We start from the raw sequence: 18693 nt of genomic DNA on the forward strand, positions 1-18693 counted from the left end.
AACACTATATTTCTTGGAATGTGTAACACATTGTATCCAGCTCAAATTTCCATTTTTCCCTGCATGAATTCATCCGCTGAGTAATAACACTTCAGTGTCAGTACCTCATATAGCTTTCTTTTAAGTGAACCTAAATTCATCTGCAGCAACTTGTTCCCTTTTAATTTATTACAGATTTTCATTCCCATGTATTGAGGTCCCTGGGCATACAGTCTGAGGCGGTGGACGTGGTGCATGTGAATGGACAAAATGGTTTCCCTCATATAATTCATGTCTGGTGTACAAAAATATAATAATCTCATATATGTATAAGAATGGCAGAGTTAATACTTTAAGTTTTCTAAATAACGATCGACATGGTTCTTTGTGGCAGATGCAGGTGCAAATTTACAGTATCTGTGTCGACATGATGTTTTGGGGGCATTAATAATATTTATATCCACGCATTCTACTTGCTGCCTACATGCTGAAGGCTTTTGCAAATGTAACTTTTGAGAGCAGATTTGCTGTATATGATCAGGTTTGGTACAGAAAAAACATACAGAATCTTTATGAGGACAAAGTTTACTTTAGAACAAAGCATTGTGGGCATGATTTTAATTTGTTTCCAGTAGCTGCATGTAATGACTATTTGTGCTTGTGCAAGAATGTTTCTTGTTTATGAGAACACTGTGCTTATGCTGGCTGCAGGGCTGTGGCTGGCCTCACTTGCTGTAAGCTGTTTGCTGTTGCACTTTGTCAACAGAAGCAATTGCAGGAAATGGCATTTCAGTGTTTGCTGAATCACAAGTGTTCCATGATTTGAGAATTTGCACAATATCTGACAGGGTTGGATTCCAGTGCTGAAATATTGTAGAATGGATTCTTTCATCAGGCATGTGCTGAGCAATTGTGTCATGGAGCATTTCATCAGCAAATGATTTTCCACATGAATGATCAAATTTGAAACTTCTAGTAAGATCACGTGGCTCAGTAAGCTGCTCCTTGTAGGTTTGCTGTGGTCGTTTGGTATATCGAAAGAATTTGAATTGAGGGACAGCAACATGAATTTTGCTATCATAGTAATCTGTCAGAGATGTAATAATCTGCTCAAAAGTGCACTTGTCCAGGTCAGACTCAGGGAAAAGTTTGACAAGGAGACTACAAAAAGGTGGCACAGTGATTTTATTGCTTTGTTCCTCTTGTCTAAGCAGCAGTGTTCGAAGAGCAGCCATGAGCTGAATCATCCGTTGTGACTGAGACAAAAATAATTCCGTAAGTTCATGTGGTATCATGGTAAATAATGAATGACATAAATATGTATGATAAATAAAAAATACTGTTAAATTAAGTTCTGCTGTCTGCCATTCTGATAAAGCAAATTACCCACATGCACAGTAAATTATTATGCACAAGCAGTACACTTTTTGTTTTTCCACTATCTGCTGGTCACTGTAGAGAAAATGGTATATCATACAGAAATTGCCAACTGTGCCATTTTGTTGGGAATGCAAGAGGGCGGCATATGTTATCTTCAACTAGAACGATTCTCAAAATTGGTAATAAAATCATATTTATTAAATATGAAGATACTGATAAACTTAAATGATGCTCCTTCTTGTAAAATGTCCAGCACAATTAGACATTTGAAATTATTACAAGTCCTCTAAAATATTGAAGTCCTGTCACTGTGACTCTGAGTGGTGCCTACATAGAGTCCAGAGTTGGCCTATGATGCGTACGGAGCCTAAGTCTTGGATACGATGTATGAACACTGCATCTTGTAGACTCAACAGTAACTGGAGACTGTACATCACTCGGCACACTGAAGAGAACCGTGTGCCATAGCTCAAGGCTCTGGTATTTAATAAGGCACCGACCAATCACCATCCACACATGTGATGCACATGGACTGGCAGCTGCAGCCACTGACGAACCTCGGTATAGTTCGTACTGCCAACACATATGGCTGCTGCGCTATGAGTGTTACAACTGCGGCTTATCAGTTGTGGTGTGGTACTCTCAGCAGTTGTGAGTATCATCACCACATATTCAATCAAGTAATAATCCCTTCATAAATATTTTGAACATTTACATTCTGCTGAACACTGAAGTATCTGGTACCTTTGTATTTTTACCTTATATCATTAACTTGCACATTCCTGAAGAAGAATTTCAAAGGAAAACAAAAACCTCTTACTTACATCAAAAAATGTTATCTCATTACCCAACAGCACATTAAAATCTGAAATTAATCAAAAGACAAACTTTTGATCATGAAATATCCAGCAATTGTATACTCCACTATTCAAAGGTATCATATAGTTCAATAATGCCTAGCTGAGTCAGTTATTTTCAACTGCTACTGGGATACAGAACAGAGGAAGAGAGAGAATTTGGAAAAGGGATCAAGAGTGAAAAAGGGGGGTAGGGTGAAGATCGAGGTCAGGAGGTTTTTGGAAGCAAAGGATGTTTTACATGTACTGCAAGCCCACCCACACTGATTTATACTTGCAGGCGTCCAGCTACCAACACCCTCCGCAAAAAATGAGTATCTCTAGAATTGTGGTTCACAGTGCCAATGTAATGTGTGCCTACAGGATGTGGATCTTCATATTTTTGCAGTGCAATGATTGTTCCATAAAATTTTGGGCATGCAGCCAGGTCATATGGCTCACTCTGTAGATGGCTGTATGGTATACAGCCAAAATATCAGAAGAAGAAGTGAAACTTAGGCAGCCCAAAATTTTATTGGGCAGCCTACAGGATGCCAACGACCCGCATACAAGAAGACGGATTATCACAGTGTCAGATTAAGAGGAGATCTGGAAGGATGTTGAACATGTCAGAGAAACAAAAATACAAAATATATATCTCCAAAGAACTGGTATGCTATTGTTCCATCCAGTGATCCTAATTGTTATGGTCCTGAAGGAGATAGAAACATTTAAAAAATTTATACTTTTTTTCCATTCACAAATTTAAAAAAATCTTACCCCAGACCTTTAAATGTATACATATTATTGTAGCCAAGTATTGTCTAAACAAAAATAGTTTTAGCGGAAAAGAAGAAATTTCTGTGGTAAATATGCATACAGCTTACATATCATGTCTTCAGTGAGCTGCATACTGGAAAAAAAAAGACAGTAAAAACTGTTACGTTATTCATTTGTATGTTATGCATGTTTCTTTATACAGGTTTCTTGCTGTTGTTTGTCCGCAGCTCATGGTCGTGCGGTAGCGTTCTCGCTTCCCACGCCCGGGTTCCCGGGTTCGATTCCCGGCGGGGTCAGGGATTTTCTCTGCCTCGTGATGACTGGGTGTTGTGTGATGTCCTTAGGTTAGTTAGGTTTAAGTAGTTCTACGTTGTAGGGGACTGATGACCATAGATGTTAAGTCCCATAGTGCTCAGAGCCATTTGAACCATTTTGCTATTGTTTATTTCACTTTGAAAATAGTAGTAAATCCCAACAGACTTATGATAACAAAACTGAAACATTTTCCATCTATCTTACCTTAATTCTTCATTAAAGCCTGCCTTCTTTCAGTAAAAAAGCGCACACAGAACTCACCACATAGAAGCACTGGCCACAACTTCAACACCAAAATAGAAATGACTAAAACAAAGAATACACTAGACTCAGAAAATGTCAAAACAGCTTTAAATACATTGATATGACACTGTAAATTTACTGCTCTTTGTGGGAGACTTTCCCTATAAGGAAACTGAAAGACATTTGCAAAACTTGTTAATTGACAAATATATGTACGAAATAGAAGAATTTTGGTAGGTATATCAGAGGGCATAATGTGGAAGTACTTGAAGTTTTTTTTAAATTAATTGATGTACACATTAAATGCATATATACTGTCTGACAAAACAAGTGAAGCACCCAGAAGGGAAGGAGGAAACAAAATGAAACTTCACTGGTCGAGTGGGAATGTGACAATATTTCAGTGATTGAGGGAAATTTACAAAGAACTTAGCAGTTCAAGCCCATTTATCAGTATGACATTGCACTCCTTCTGGCCCAGATGTATGCAGTGATTCAATTGGGAAGGGTGTCATAAAGCCATTATGTTATCCCCTGAGGCAAGATGGCTCACAACTTTTGTAACTGGTCCTTAATACTAGGGTGCTTTGAAAAGTTCTCAGAATGGAATAGAAAAAAATTACTTACATCACTGAATTTTTTTTTTATTTTTCAATGTAGTCTCCCTGTAGATTAATGCATTTGGTCCAACAATGTGGCAGTGCTTTGATCTCATCTCGAAAATGAGTTTCCTCCAGGCCTGCAAAATAGTTATCAACTCCAGCTATCAATTCTTCGTTTGAAGTGAATACTTCGTCCACCAAGAAAAATTTTCAGTTTTGGGAAGAGATGGAAGTCTGATGGAGCCATATCAGGTGAATAAGGCAGGTGTGGGACCAATTCATACCTTAGTTTGTGTAATTTTGCCATGGAAATGGCACATGTGTGTGGGCGCACATTGCCCTGATGGAAGGTGACTTTCTTCCTTGCTAAACCTGACGTTTTTTCGCATATCTTTTGTTGCAATTTGTCCAGGTAGCTAGCATAGTATTCTCCAGTAATTGTTTGCCCAGTGGGGAAATAATCTACAAACAGAATCTCCTTCGCATCTCAGAAGACTGATGCCATTACCTGCCACTACCTTTCCCGCCAAAGGAATTGTCTTTGCTTTCTTTGGTGGTGGAGAATCATCATGTTTCCACGGCTTTGACTGTTGTTTTGTTTCTGGGGTATAGTAGCACACCCAAGTTTCATCTGTGGTCCCAAACTGGCGCAAAAAATCTTGTTCGTTTCTCCTAAAATGCGCCAAACATTGTTCTGATATGTCCATTCTCATGCATGTTTGATGCAGTGTCAAGAGTTGTGGCACCCATCTTGCAGATAATTTTTTCATTTCTAATTCTTCAGTTCAAATGTGTTATAGCCTTTCAGATGACATCTGAGAAGCATGAGCAATTTCATGCACTTTCAATTGGCGATCCACCATGACCATTTTTTGCACTGTTGCAATGATTTCTGGAGTAATGACACAGCTTGGCCAACCACTGCGCGGATCGTCATCTAAGCTCTCCCGACCAAATTTAAATCCATTTGTCCACTTGGCAACAGTTGAATATGAAGGAGCAGAGTCCCCCAGTGTATTCTGGAAATTGGCACGAATGTCCTTTGCTTTCATACCTTTCTTCACGAGGTACTTAATCACTACTCGAATCTTGATTTTTTTCTATCTTTGCAAATCACTATGTGGGAACAACAACAGAGCCATGTCATCACTACAGCTCTCTTCCAAGTGCACTGACACGGCACATGTTTACAGGCAAGTCCAATGAACTTCACGTGCACAACGCATTGCACTAGTGCTGACCTCTTGTGGTGATTCTGAGAACTTTTCAAACCACCCTCGTATCACAGATACAGGCACCGGGATGAAGTTGATGTCTAAACTGGTCACACACATGTTGCATCAGGGACACATCTGGGGATCTTGGTGGCCACAGCAGTGCCTCATCATCATGCTGACAGTTCTTAGACATATGTACCATCTATGGAAGCATTATCCTGTTGGAAAATGGCACCACAATACTGTCATATGAGAGGTAGCATGTGAGGATACAGGAGGACTGTGATGTACTGTTGTGCCACCAGTGTTCCTGCGACCACTACCAGCCGTGAACTGATTCATACCGATAGCACCAATAGTGGTGCTGCTGCCGGCCGATGTGGCCGAGCAGTTCTAGGCACTTCAGTCTGGAACCGTGCGACCGCTACGGTCACAGGTTTGAATCCTGCCTTGGGCATGGATGTGTGTGATGTCGTTAGGTTAGTTAGGTTTAAGTAGTTCTAAGTTCTAGGGGACTGAGGACCTCAGATGTTAAATCCCATAGTGCTCAGAGCCATTTGAACCAATAGTGGTGCTGCTGTGCCTCTCCAAAACATTGGAAGAATTGGATCTCTTCCCAGATCATCGTCATACTCATTGACAATGGTCATCCAGGGTAGTGCAGAACTGCAATTCATTGCTGAACACAACTTTCTGTGTTGTGTTAATGGCAGCCTATGCACAGGATTGCAATTCCCTAGTCTGGCTGCTGTTAATCTGTGACCCATGACGTGGACTGACACACAAAGTTGCAGGGGTCCATTATTTGTTCTCATATGGCAGTTGCAGATGTGAAGGGGCTACAATATACTTGGTGCACAAAACAGGCAATTCTCCCTTGTGGTGATTGAGTGCGGTTGAAAAGAAATTGTTGACCTCTACTCCTGCCCTTACATTCCTGCACAGTCCAACATTGGGCCACTGGCCCCACATATCTGGATATCACACGATTCGACCAGATAACCAAATTAGTACCCACAACGAGGCCCTTTTCAAAGTTTTTCAGGTGGTGATAATGCTGCCAGACACGAGTACACCGCACCTCCACCTCTTTCACAGTGATCATTCAACATTTGAAGCTGTTATTGCCCCATATATACCCTGACTAGCCTGATCACAATACTGAACACAAACATCACTAATGCAATATGGGGCTGTGAAATGTGAGCTACCTGACAACCCTTATTCTGCTCTCAGTGCCTCACCGTAGAAAGTTCATAGATTTGCTGTAAAATTAAGGTTACAGAAAATAGTCCAAAAGTGTTCATCACACAACTTTGAATTAATGTGACCATTCTCACATTTATTGTCACTACAAACAACACAATGACCAGTTCCAGTTTTCACATAATAAATTGTTCACTGGCAGGTACTTCCACAATTCCACAAAACAGTATGTCAATGGCAGAAATGGTGCCCTTTTGTATCTGAATTCTGAGAGAGAGAAATTCATAAGTTGGTATCAAATTACACAGCTAGTGGATGCAGTTAGTTCCATGATGGTTAATAATAATGCACAGAAATGTAGATAGTTGTCGCCAAGCAGTTAACATAATAAAAGCAGATGGTAAGATTGAAGTATTGCATTTTCGATGTTTAGGCACAAACTCAACTTTTTCCACAGAGCTTTTACTAAGATACAACTGAAGATTTTGGGGTGGGGTTGTGTTATAAAGACTGAGGTATGAACATTTCAGTATTTTGGGAACTACATAATGGTTTGAAAAACTTATAGATTAGATTTTAGAATTGGACTGAGCTTTATGTTTGAGTAATAATTTGGTTTACAAAATATGTTGTGTGTTAATAAAATGTAGAAGTTCATGGAAATATTTTGTATTTCCGTTTCAATGAGAGCTGTTTAATGACAAATAAAGAAATTCCAGTGCTCTGTGCTCTAGTACAAGGTGATATCATTTGTAATACACTGCACACAAAAAAGTGTGATCTTTTTGAAGCCACATAATTGTCTCCCTCTGCAATGCGTAAGTTTGAAATCTGGCTCAAAGGTGCCTACAACCTTCCTCTGTAATGGTGCAAAAGCATGGCACCCTGCAACACCACTCTCAGATTCAACAATGGTTCAAACGGCAAGGTGTTGACACTTGAAAAAAGGGCCACAGCTCAGAAGTTCATATGAGGTGTAAGGTGGGTTAATGATGTCACAATGGCAACAAACATCACCAGAATACTGTCCAGTGCCATCATGGAGATGTCACACTATGGTAAGGGCATCACAACCCCCTCTTACCCACATTTCACCCCTTCTTTTGACGCCTCTGTGATGGAGGTCAGAAGCATGACACATACTTTTGACATCACACAGTTTTGTTATGGGTGGCTGAGGAAAACATTTCAGACACATGACATGAAAAGCCCTTAAGGGGTGGCATAAAGGGCATCAGCGAACCCAAGCCTTCCCTTGGGGCATTGATTCCCACACATTTCATGGTCGAAAATGACTGTTCACAGTGTGATGAGCAGCAGGATTACATTCTTGACAATATTCGACACTACTGTCACCCTTTAGGCGATTCAACCCTGCTGTGAGGACATTGTTGGGCTGGGCTGCAACCCCATTGAACATTATCTTACTCCTGTGGAGTGGTGTGTGATGACAACTTTTGCTCTGGTATATAAGATGGAACTATTTGGGACTGTTCAAAACCATTCGATGAAATTTGACTGTGATATGAAGCAGTGAAGGATGTTTATGCTTGCTGATCCATCCTGATTGTGACCTCCTGTAGCGTGATCATGGAGCTGTGCAACATTGACATGTGTATAAACAGAAAGACAAAAAGTCCCTGTAAGACTCTTCAGTTTGGCAAAACCTTGGATGCCATGTTAAAAATGTACCTGTCAGAGACTTCAGTGCTCATTGAGCTGATTGGTTCCTCACAGCTGCTTTAGCAACTGAGGGCAGGCAACTCCTTCAACACTCCTTAGATGGGGTTCGCTTCCCCTTAGGCACTAGAGCAGTCACGAGGTACCACTCAGCTCACTCGGTGTCAGGCTCTCAGACAACTACGTTTTTAAGGAAGGGGTACACCCTGAGGGCTTTCTGCATCAATTGTGAGCAGTGACATGTCTGAAATGTTTTCCTCAGCCACCCCTAAGAAAACTGTGCGATTTCAACGCTAGGTGTCACAGTTCCGACCTCCGTCACAGAGGCATCAAAACAAGGGGTGAAATGTGGGTAAGAGGGGGTGTGACGACCTTCCATGATGTGACACATCCACAATGGAAATGGGAAGAATTTTGGTGAAATGTGGTGCCAATATGATATAATTAACCACCTTACAACTCACATGAATGGTCTGAGTTGTGGTCCTTTTTTCACACATGTTGACACCTTGCTGTTTGAAGTGTTTCCAAGCCTGAGGGTGATATCATAGGGCACCATGCTTTTGCACCATTACAGAGGAAGATTGTAGGCACCTTTGAGCCAAATTTCAAACTTATGTGTCACAGTTAGAGACAATTACTAGGTTTCGTAAAAGTAATACTATTTTTTTATCAGTGTGGAATATTGGTGCCGTTTTGCAAGTAGTTGTCCTCTGAAATTTATTATTAATCTTGATCCCATCAAAAAGAAAAAAAAACCAAAGAAAAAATGTTTTGCCACAGGTGTAAAGCAAAAGCTGGGCAGCTGTTGTTGGTGCATGGGGCCAGTGGTGCTGTGGGTGTGGCAGCTGTGCAGCTGGCAAAGTCTCTCGGTGAGTGGCAGATGCATCTAAGCTGCTAAGCTAAGAGCAATCTGTGTTTCTGGAATTCTGGATGCAGAGTAATACTTTATTGCCCAGTCGTTACAGTTATGTAGTTACTTATTTGAAGATGAGGAAAGATCTCCATGGACTGAGGGGGGGGGGGGGGGGGGGAGGGAGAGGTGGACATAAAAGAGAGATGGTGTTTGGTAGCAGATCTGTAAAAAAAAGGGGGGGGGGATTCACATCGCTATTTTACTTCCTAGCACCACTCACTGACTCTCCTCTTTGAAATGATTGCCTATCTTTCTAATTTAATCACCCTACAAGTTCCACATTGCCTAAATACTCTTCCTTTCCAGTAACAGTGACCATTTTTGCATTAAGATTCTGCCATATTTTTATTCTCTCATCAGTCATTCAGAAACTGATAGAATATTGAAAATGTAAATTTAAAATTCATTAATATTCTTCTTACAGGAAAATAACTTCACTTTCCCAGTATCTGACTAGTTGACCAAACTCTGCCACCTGCTGTACCCATTACTGAGGCTATGCAATCATTTCACTTCATATCCACACAAATTATCATATAAAAGTATTTGCATAACTTCACTAATTCCAGATATGACTCACGTATATTATAGTCAAGATATGCTATCGTTTTACATTTTGGGAAGTGCACAATTTTACATTTCTGAACAATTAAAGAAAGTTGCCAACCTTTGCACCACTTTGAAATTTTATCAAGATCTAACAGGCTATTTGTGCAGTTGTTTTCAGATAGTATTTCATTATTGATAACTGCACATCTACAATAAGTCTGAAGTTGATATTAATAAATGTCTGTCAGATCATTAATATACAAAATTAACTGAAAGGGCCTTAGCACAGCTTTCTGGGCTGTGTGTGAAGTTATTTATGTATCTAGTAATGACTCTTTCTTGGAGAAAAATGCTGCAATCTCCCAACCAAGAAATCCTTAATCCAGTCACAAATTTCATTTGATATCTCATTTGATCAAACATCCATTAATAAGTGTTGCTGTGGCACTGAATTGAATGGTTTTTGGAAGTCATGAAGTATTGCATCTACCTGATTACCTCAATCCATGCCTTTCAGAATGTTATGTGATAAAAGTGTGAGTTGGGTTCTACTGACCAACATTTTTAGAAGCCATAAACACAAGAGAAGTGATGATTAATGAGAATGTAAACATATGCAATCTGCCCTGTTATTGCCAACAAAATGGATATGATATCACGAGATAAAAATTAAAATAAAATACTATGCCTAATGGAAACAAAATTTAAATAAAGTCTACAATTAATTCAAAATAGGATACTGTCACTGTCAATCTATATAGCAACACATTGAGCATATCAGTACGGGTGCAGAGTTGGGTGTAGTGGAAGTCATAATGGCTGTTGGGGAAGATTTGAATCATCATCCTGTGATTCTTTGATCAATTATTCAGTGATGGGAATTATTTTCCTTCAGGATTGTCTCTGCTTTGCAACCAATTTCAGCAATTATCTCTACTCCATATGTTGCCTACATTGTAGATGTGCCAAAATTTGAGCATGTGTCACTGGTACCTGAAATTACATGCACTGTTGGCCACTCTCAAGAGCCTTGCACCACTGGAATTGTGACATCTCACTAAGTCTAGTTTGCTTTTTTTTGTCTCTTCCCTTCAACAAACATTTTAGAGCCAGTTCCATGGATCAGATATGTTTCCTTTCCTCACTTTTCTTGCATTGTACAACTTTCTTAGAGCCATCTGCAACACTTGATAAAAGTGTTAACCAAAAATGTTAGTTTATTTTTCTGATACAGGTGGATCTCGTTTTTTCTCCAATTTCCAAACATTTAATAGTGTAGTCAAGAGACACTACTTTATCCATTTCTTCTCCAAATACAAAATTACTCTTCCATGAACATTAGTGGGAAAGATTCCCATGCTTTGTGTCATAATTACAGTCTTCTTTTTCATCTAGTGACCCTGAATTCTCATCTGATTCCAGCACTGGCAGAGAGTTTATTTCTAAAAGCTCATTAGATTTCATTGCCAAACCCTCAGTAGTAATTGACTGTGCGACAAAATTACTCCAGCCAGTCTCTTCTTTTCAGTTTCATTCTTTGAGTTTGGTGGGTTTCTCTCTTTTTTTCTTTGTTCATATAGTTAATATAATGGGTGCTGAAGAAGTTTCCATTTGAGGATGATGCTGGAGCATATGTACAACATAATGTGACTGTAATGTGGCTATATAAGCACTGACATGTAGGTAAGGGATTCGTGTGTCTTTCATGTCTTTCCAGCATGAGTGCAGTAAAAGGGGAAATGTGAACTACGGTGACATTATTACCACATGTGCTTAGATAGGACCAAATTCTTTTCTTGGCTGTTGAAGGACAAAACCTGGTAGACTTACATCAGACAGTGGAGAACATGTATGGGACAACATGTCTGTTGAAAACCACAGTTTTGGAAAGGAGTGGCAAGTTCCATGCTACTTGCAATTTGGAATGCCATCCTCATCCATTACACCAACTCAAGAGGAAGATACTCAAGCACTCACCCTATAGTTCATGCAATTATCACCCCCCCCCCCTCTATTAAAAAAGCTCTTGAGGTGTCGAGGATCCCTGTTGGGCAAAGATGTGCAGCAGGCAGTTATGGATTTCTTCACATAACAGTACACGGTGGTTTAACAAACGTGTTTCTTCAACTTGGTGCATTAGTGGGATGATTGCCTCAATGCTCATGGTGAGTGTGCCTGATTGATATGCTGATTCTGGACTGTATGGCCTATAAATGCAAGTTTCTTCATCGCCCCTTTCATTACAGTCAAGAGAGACGGCAAATTGTATTGATAAAACACTATCCTTTTTCATATTACTCTGGGACAGATCATTATTCATGTCATTCTCATGACCAATTTTCTCCTGTAGTGGTGTTAAATTTCCATCTTCTTGTTCATCTGTTTTCTGCCCTACTTGTACCTGCCCTAACTGCTTGGTTATAACTTCAAATCACTTTTATCTTTCTTTCTCCTGTGCCTACATCTCTAAAGCTTGCATTCTTTCTTTACCCTTTTCTCATCTCTGTCGCTTTCCTTTTTGGCCTACATCTGTGTCCTCCTAGCTCCTTTCTCTTTACAAAATTGTTAAGGCTTTCATGGCCACTTGTTGACAAATTGCCTGTTGGGTTCTGTCTCAGTTTCTTTGGCCGACAGTCGTCTGATGATTTTTCTGAAGTTTCACCAGCACGAGTGGCTGGCACTGTCAGACTTTCACCCTCTATTGCTGGTGGTGGACTGGAGACAAGCTTGTGGCCACAGACTATATGTACGTGGTCCGCCAACATCCAAGGACTTCTCCATGGTGATTTCTGATGCAGTTCTTCTCTTGCTACCTGCAACAGTCATTTGCTGCAGCACAGGAAGCCAGGATCCATTTACCTTGAGGCTTTTTTCTTTCTTGTTGAAGCTACTCTCATGTTTGCGTATTTCTACAGCTTATCAGAACAAATGGGTGTGATAGCTCTTCTCTACAGCCTGAACCTCTGGGTTGGCGAATTTTACATGGTTGGCCTCACACAGTGCGTACTCTGCCATGGTCGATTTCTCCACCTGCCCCAATCTGCAATGATGCTTATGTTCTGTGATCCTGGTGTTAATTGATTGTCCAGTCATTCCAACATAAACTTTTCCACATGTGCATGTTATGAGGTATATTCCCCACATTGCAAGTGGGTCCCTTTTATCCTTTGTCGATCTGAGACACTATTTGATCTTCTATGTCAATTTGTAAATAGTCTTTATGCCATGTTTGTGCAACATGTGGCAGAGTCTGTCCATCACTCTGGGAATGTATGGCAGAAAGGTTGTACCCAACATTTCTTTTTCTGTGTCACTTCACTGAGTGTTTGATTCTGTTATACTTCTAATAAAACTTGTGGGGTACCCATTGCTCCTCAGAACACTTTCCAGGCATTGCATTTCGCATCTGAGGTGCCACAGCAAGATGAATATGTGAGCCACAGCACCTCAGAGAAATAGAAACAGCTGACATCTTCACTAAATGAGCAACCACGTGCAGTGATTGCTCGAAACAGTGCATCACTAAGCCGTAGGATGTATCTTGCCGAGTCTTCTCCATTGTGTAGCCAAGGATCAATGCCTCTAGCTGGCGAAGAAGAAATTCTGCATGGTGTTTCCAATTTTGGCAGACTCACCAAGTGAAACTTTCCTTCTCATCAAGCGAAATTCCACTTTTGGCTGTGGACAGAATCTATGTACTCTTAGAGCCACATGATGCGTGAGACAAATCACGCTTCATGTTGCTCCTCAGACTTGCTCCAGAATGTTTGTTGGCAGGTCCACATTATTTCTATACACTGTTACACTTATACTATCCTTCTATCTGACCCATAAAACAAGGTTAAAATAGTCAGTAATCAGTGTTCTCTAGCAGTTCAACTACTTTCAAAAGACTCTCAGTTCTGACCATTGGGTTTGAGAATGACTACCACAAACAGTCACTACATCATCTTTAACTGGTTTATAATATCTCCTCCATAAATGAAATAAGAGAACAGTCTGTAAAGTTAATAAGACTAAGGACATGCACAGAAAGGCCAAATGGAATTTATTTTCTTCTAAAACAGTTCGCCAGTTCTGTTGTTCCAAACATTACTTCCAGCTATGTGATATGAAACCACTGTTCACTGAGCAACTGCTTGTTCATTAAGTTGCACCATTTCTAACAGACACTGGAAAACAACTGAGCCCTTCACACCCATGCCCAGAAAATGCACTTTACAACTCTTTCAGTTTTTCATAGTAGAAGAACAACTTTATTAATCAGTGAGGATTACTTTCTCCTGGCTTTAAAACCTCAGCTCCAACCCACAACCCCCACGACTCCTGACCTACCATTGTGAGGGGTGGATACTGGCGAACTCTTTGATTTTGAGAGCTATCAAAACTGCTCCACAGATTATTTTAACGTTCAGACCTCTTGGACAGTCAGCCTACAGAGCAGAATGCAGGTACTGAAAGATGGGGAAATATCAGACATGAGTAAATTCAGACGGGAACAGTATGTTTCTCATCTTCTGTTGGCATCACTGAATGTAAACTTTTGTTTCATGCACGCATTTTGCTGCTTGCAACTTAAGTAATGTCAAGCAGATATGAACATACGTTATTGCACTTTGAAGTTGAGACTTAAGTATTTCATAGTTTTCAGTAGAGTGTAAATTATTGTTAGTTATCTGTATGGCTTTCATCATTACACTAGAAGAGAAAAAAATGTTACACTTAATTTCCTTATAATTTACTCATTTAAATGCTAAGACGGAAATGTGCATGTAGTTTGCCCACATATCTCAATCGCACTAATGTCTAGTAAAATATTGATGGATATCTACATACATTGGGGGGGGGATATCGGACATTGCCACACATCTATAAAAGGAGAATTGGTACTCTTCCAAGGTGCAATTATGTCAAAAATCTTGAAAAGGTGTCTGCCACTATAACACCAGGAAAACTATTGTATGGAAAGACATCAAGCAGGTTTAAATTTAACAAGCTACATTGAATGTTAGGGAATAGACATGATTGCAAGTAAACAGCTAAATAGGCAGTTTGTCAGCATCCTTATAGAAGTGGGTGCAAAAGCAGTGGAAATCAGATTTCTGCTTCCACATCAAGGCAACAAATCTGTGTTTATTTTTCCTGGGATTCCAGATGATGAGCATAGTAGACAAACTCCAAATGTCAGAGTGTTGCCAACTCTAAGAGCAGAAAAGGGGGCATTTTTATACACTGGGAACATATTGTAGATTTATGATTTGCCCTATGGCATGATTGTCATTATTAATCAAATATCTTCTAAATATGTGTGTCAAAGTTTTTATAAACATGTTTCAAATGTTATCTGAAAACATATAAATTATTTTGTAACCATGTGTAAAATATTTTCTAAATATGGAACAATAATTTCTTAGCATGTTTAGTCTTTAAACAGATAGTTTGTATCAAAAATTACCCCATACAGGGAAATATGGAACATCTGATGTAAATTCAGTGAACATCTGAAATTATCTCATCATATGGAGTAACATATGACTATTTTACATGTTAGGATTTAGTTACTTAAATAACATTTTTGGTTCATGTACTTTGATCATATGAGCAGCATTCAATAAGTAATGCATTACATTTTTTTCTTGGCCAATTTCAGTTGAAAAAATGCAGAATTTGTTAGGGGCATAATGGAATATTCCCACTTCAGCACCTATAGTTTCGTGAAGTTCCAGCAGGTGGTGGCAATATATGTAGCTTCCAAAATACTGTCTGTAATGGAGGTGTGTTCCAAGCAGAGAGCTGCCACTAAGTTTCTTTTGGCAGAAAACCAAAGCATCACAGGGATTCATAGGTGATTGCAGAATGTCTTTGGAGACCTGCCAGTGAAGAAAAGCATGGTGAGTTATTGGGCAACGTGTCTGTCATGATCACAACAAGATCACGCTAATCTGTTCGAACTCCTGCACGCCAGTTGGCTGCACACACCTGTGACTCCTGCAATGTTGGAATGTATAGACCCTCTCATTCGAGGTGATCAGTGGATCACAATCAAACATCTCGCTGCACAACTGGACATCTCTGTTGGTAGTGCTGACACGTTTGTCCACCAGTGGGGTGCTCAAAGGTGTGTACCTACTGGGGACCTCACCCATCCTACAGCCTGGATCTCGCACCTTCTTCCTTCAATCTGTTTGGCCCAATGAAGGATACATTCCATGAGAAGCAGTACATGGATGATGGGGAAAGTATTGATGCACCAAGACATTGATTCCAATGTCAGCCAGTAGAGTGTTGTTATGCAGGCATACAAGTGCCCCCCTCCCCCCCCCCCCCCACACACACACACATACACACTCCTGTTAGGTGGCGAAAGGCCATCACATTGAACAGAGTTTATGTTGAAAATTAGGGGTTTCTAGCCAAAATGAGTGGTGAATAATATGGTGTATTGGAATCCTGAATAAAATGTACATAATTTCAGAAACAAATGTGTTGCATTACTTATTGAAGGCCCCTCATATTATTCTTCAATGTCATACCAGATATCTTGCAGCTTTGGTTGCATGAATTTATTATTCTTTGTGAAACTACCATAAGGAACATTGAAATTCTATCTGATATTACCCCATCTTAAGGCACTTCAATGGACAATGTCCCACTAATGCTCACAGTTCTTGCCGTAAGGTGCTGCTTCCTGCCAGCTCTCTAAGAAGTTTCTTTTCCAGTGGGTATTAGAAAAACACCAGTTGTCCCATGGAAATCAGTCATCTTGAAAACAACCGCGTTGGGCCAGACTGCCATTTTTTAGCTGCAAAAGGCCTGTTATCTCTAGGTTGGAGAATAGTTCCCATTCCCTGGAAATGGGAAAACAGATGCTGACATTTGTGATAGCAACTAGGGTGGGCAATCTGCACCTGAACTGATTCAAAGAGCCAGATTCTTTGAACGAATGAGTGATTGGTGACTCAGAAAAAAGGAACCGTAGCTCGTCTGATCTGAAATTTCGCTCCGCTGACATTACTGAGCAGAACAAAGATTTTGTGGCAGGCTGCTGCAACAGCACACCATGTCACATGATGAAGGAAACATTTCCCATGCAGAAAAACAGCAATTTACTCCTTGTACACCTACGTATTTAATATCTTACTAATGTGTGCAGTTTTTCTCAAACATGAAAAGAATACAAAGTGTGAAAAGATAAGTTCCTCAGAATACTGCATTGATGCAGAAAACTTTGTGCTGCATTATATTTCCACTCTCAATTTGAAAACAAAATCTCAAAATTCCTTTGAGTGGATTGGTACTTCTTATCCTTTGACGTAACACTGCGTTGGGAATATTTTGCCCAGTGTGAATCACACAAGCTGCAGTCTATAGACAACACTCTCGCAAAACAGGTCACAAAATGACTCACAAGTCACTCCCTTTCCCATACCTCGTTGTTCTCCCCATCTCGCATGTAGCAGATGGAGTCACTCTGCTCTCTGGGCTCTTGGCTCAGTCACTGATTCAGTTTGCAACTCGCTTTTGTGACTCAGCCCCTCTCCATCCAACTTACATTTTACCGGATTTTTTTTTTTTTATATTAATAATGGTAGTATATTATGCAATTATTTCTAAGTAGATGATAGTGCATGTAATGCTGTTTTTTTATTTATTTATTTAACATGATCTGATTGATGCCTTCAGGACCTCTCATACATCGGATGAGGATTTTATATATAATCACAAAACTTATTACATCACAGTTGCTTGAAAAATTGTTAACTCTTTCCATATATGTCTTCTGCTTCTTTCTACATGTATTAGGCATTTGCCTGTTGTGCCCTCTTGGTTGAAATTATTTATCTTTACACCTTATCCTCAGTCTTCCTAAAGATCTTCTGCTCACTGGGTAACACTTCATCTGTAATTTTGGTATTGTTTTGTCTTCCATTCTTCCCTGTATTCCTTAATCTGCTTATTTAAGCTTTTCACTCTCAATTCTTCTCTGATTTCAACATTTGTCCTCATGTCAGATAGCTTGTACTCAGCTACTGTTCTTAGGAATTCCATTTGCAATGCTTGTAACTTTTGTTCATTTGTTTTGGTTACAGTCCACAACTCGCTTCCACAGGTTATTGTTGTGTAGAACTAAGGTATTGTTACCTTTCTTACTTTAGTTCTAATGTAATTAAATCTTTCTGCTTTCCTTTGTATGTCAGTTTCTGTCATGAATGAGATAGCATTTCCTAAGAAGTTGAATGAATTTAGTCTTTCCATTTTCTGATCACTGGCACCTGAAAGCCATAAATTTTGTTTTCTTTGAAGATAATAACAGATTATATAACTTATCTGCTGTGGATAAAATACAGGGTGTTTCAAAAATGACCGGTATATTTGAAACGGCAATAAAAACTAAACGAGCAGCGATAGAAATACACCGTTTGTTGCAATATGCTTGGGACAACAGTACATTTTCAGGCAGACAAACTTTCGAAATTACAGTAGTTACAATTTTCAACAACAGATGGCGCTGTGGTCTGGGAAACTCTATAGTACGATATTTTCCACATATCCACCATGCGTAGCAATAATATGGCGTAGTCTCTGAATGAAATTACCCGAAACCTTTGACAACGTGTCTGGCGGAATGGCTTCACATGCAGATGAGATGTACTGCTTCAGCTGTTCAATTGTTTCTGGATTCTGGCGGTACACCTGGTCTTTCAAGTGTCCCCACAGAAAGAAGTCACAGGGGTTCATGTCTGTCGAATAGGGAGGCCAATCCACGCCGCCTCCTGTATGTTTCGGATAGCCCAAAGCAATCACACGACCATCGAAATATTCATTCAGGAAATTAAAGACGTCGGCCGTGCGATGTGGCCGGGCACCATCTTGCATAAACCGCGAGGTGTTCGCAGTGTCGTCTAAGGCAGTTTGAACCACCACAAATTCACGAAGAATGTCCAGATAGCGTGATGCAGTAATCGTTTCGGATCTGAAAAATGGGACAA

At 39.9% G+C, this 18693-nt stretch overlaps 1 protein-coding gene across 1 annotated transcript in view; it reads left to right on the forward strand.

Moving 5' to 3' along the window:
• The window catches only part of LOC126259222 (quinone oxidoreductase-like), a 93904-nt gene that overhangs the window by 37532 nt on the left and 37679 nt on the right, over positions 1-18693 (forward strand). Inside the window, exon 3 of the mRNA XM_049955833.1 lies at positions 9022-9110. Coding sequence (XP_049811790.1) covers positions 9022-9110 — 89 coding nt within the window. The remainder of the gene's footprint in view (positions 1-9021; positions 9111-18693) is intronic.

The sequence above is a fragment of the Schistocerca nitens genome, chromosome 5 (assembly GCF_023898315.1).
Source record: "Schistocerca nitens isolate TAMUIC-IGC-003100 chromosome 5, iqSchNite1.1, whole genome shotgun sequence".
Lineage (NCBI taxonomy): Eukaryota > Metazoa > Arthropoda > Insecta > Orthoptera > Acrididae > Schistocerca > Schistocerca nitens.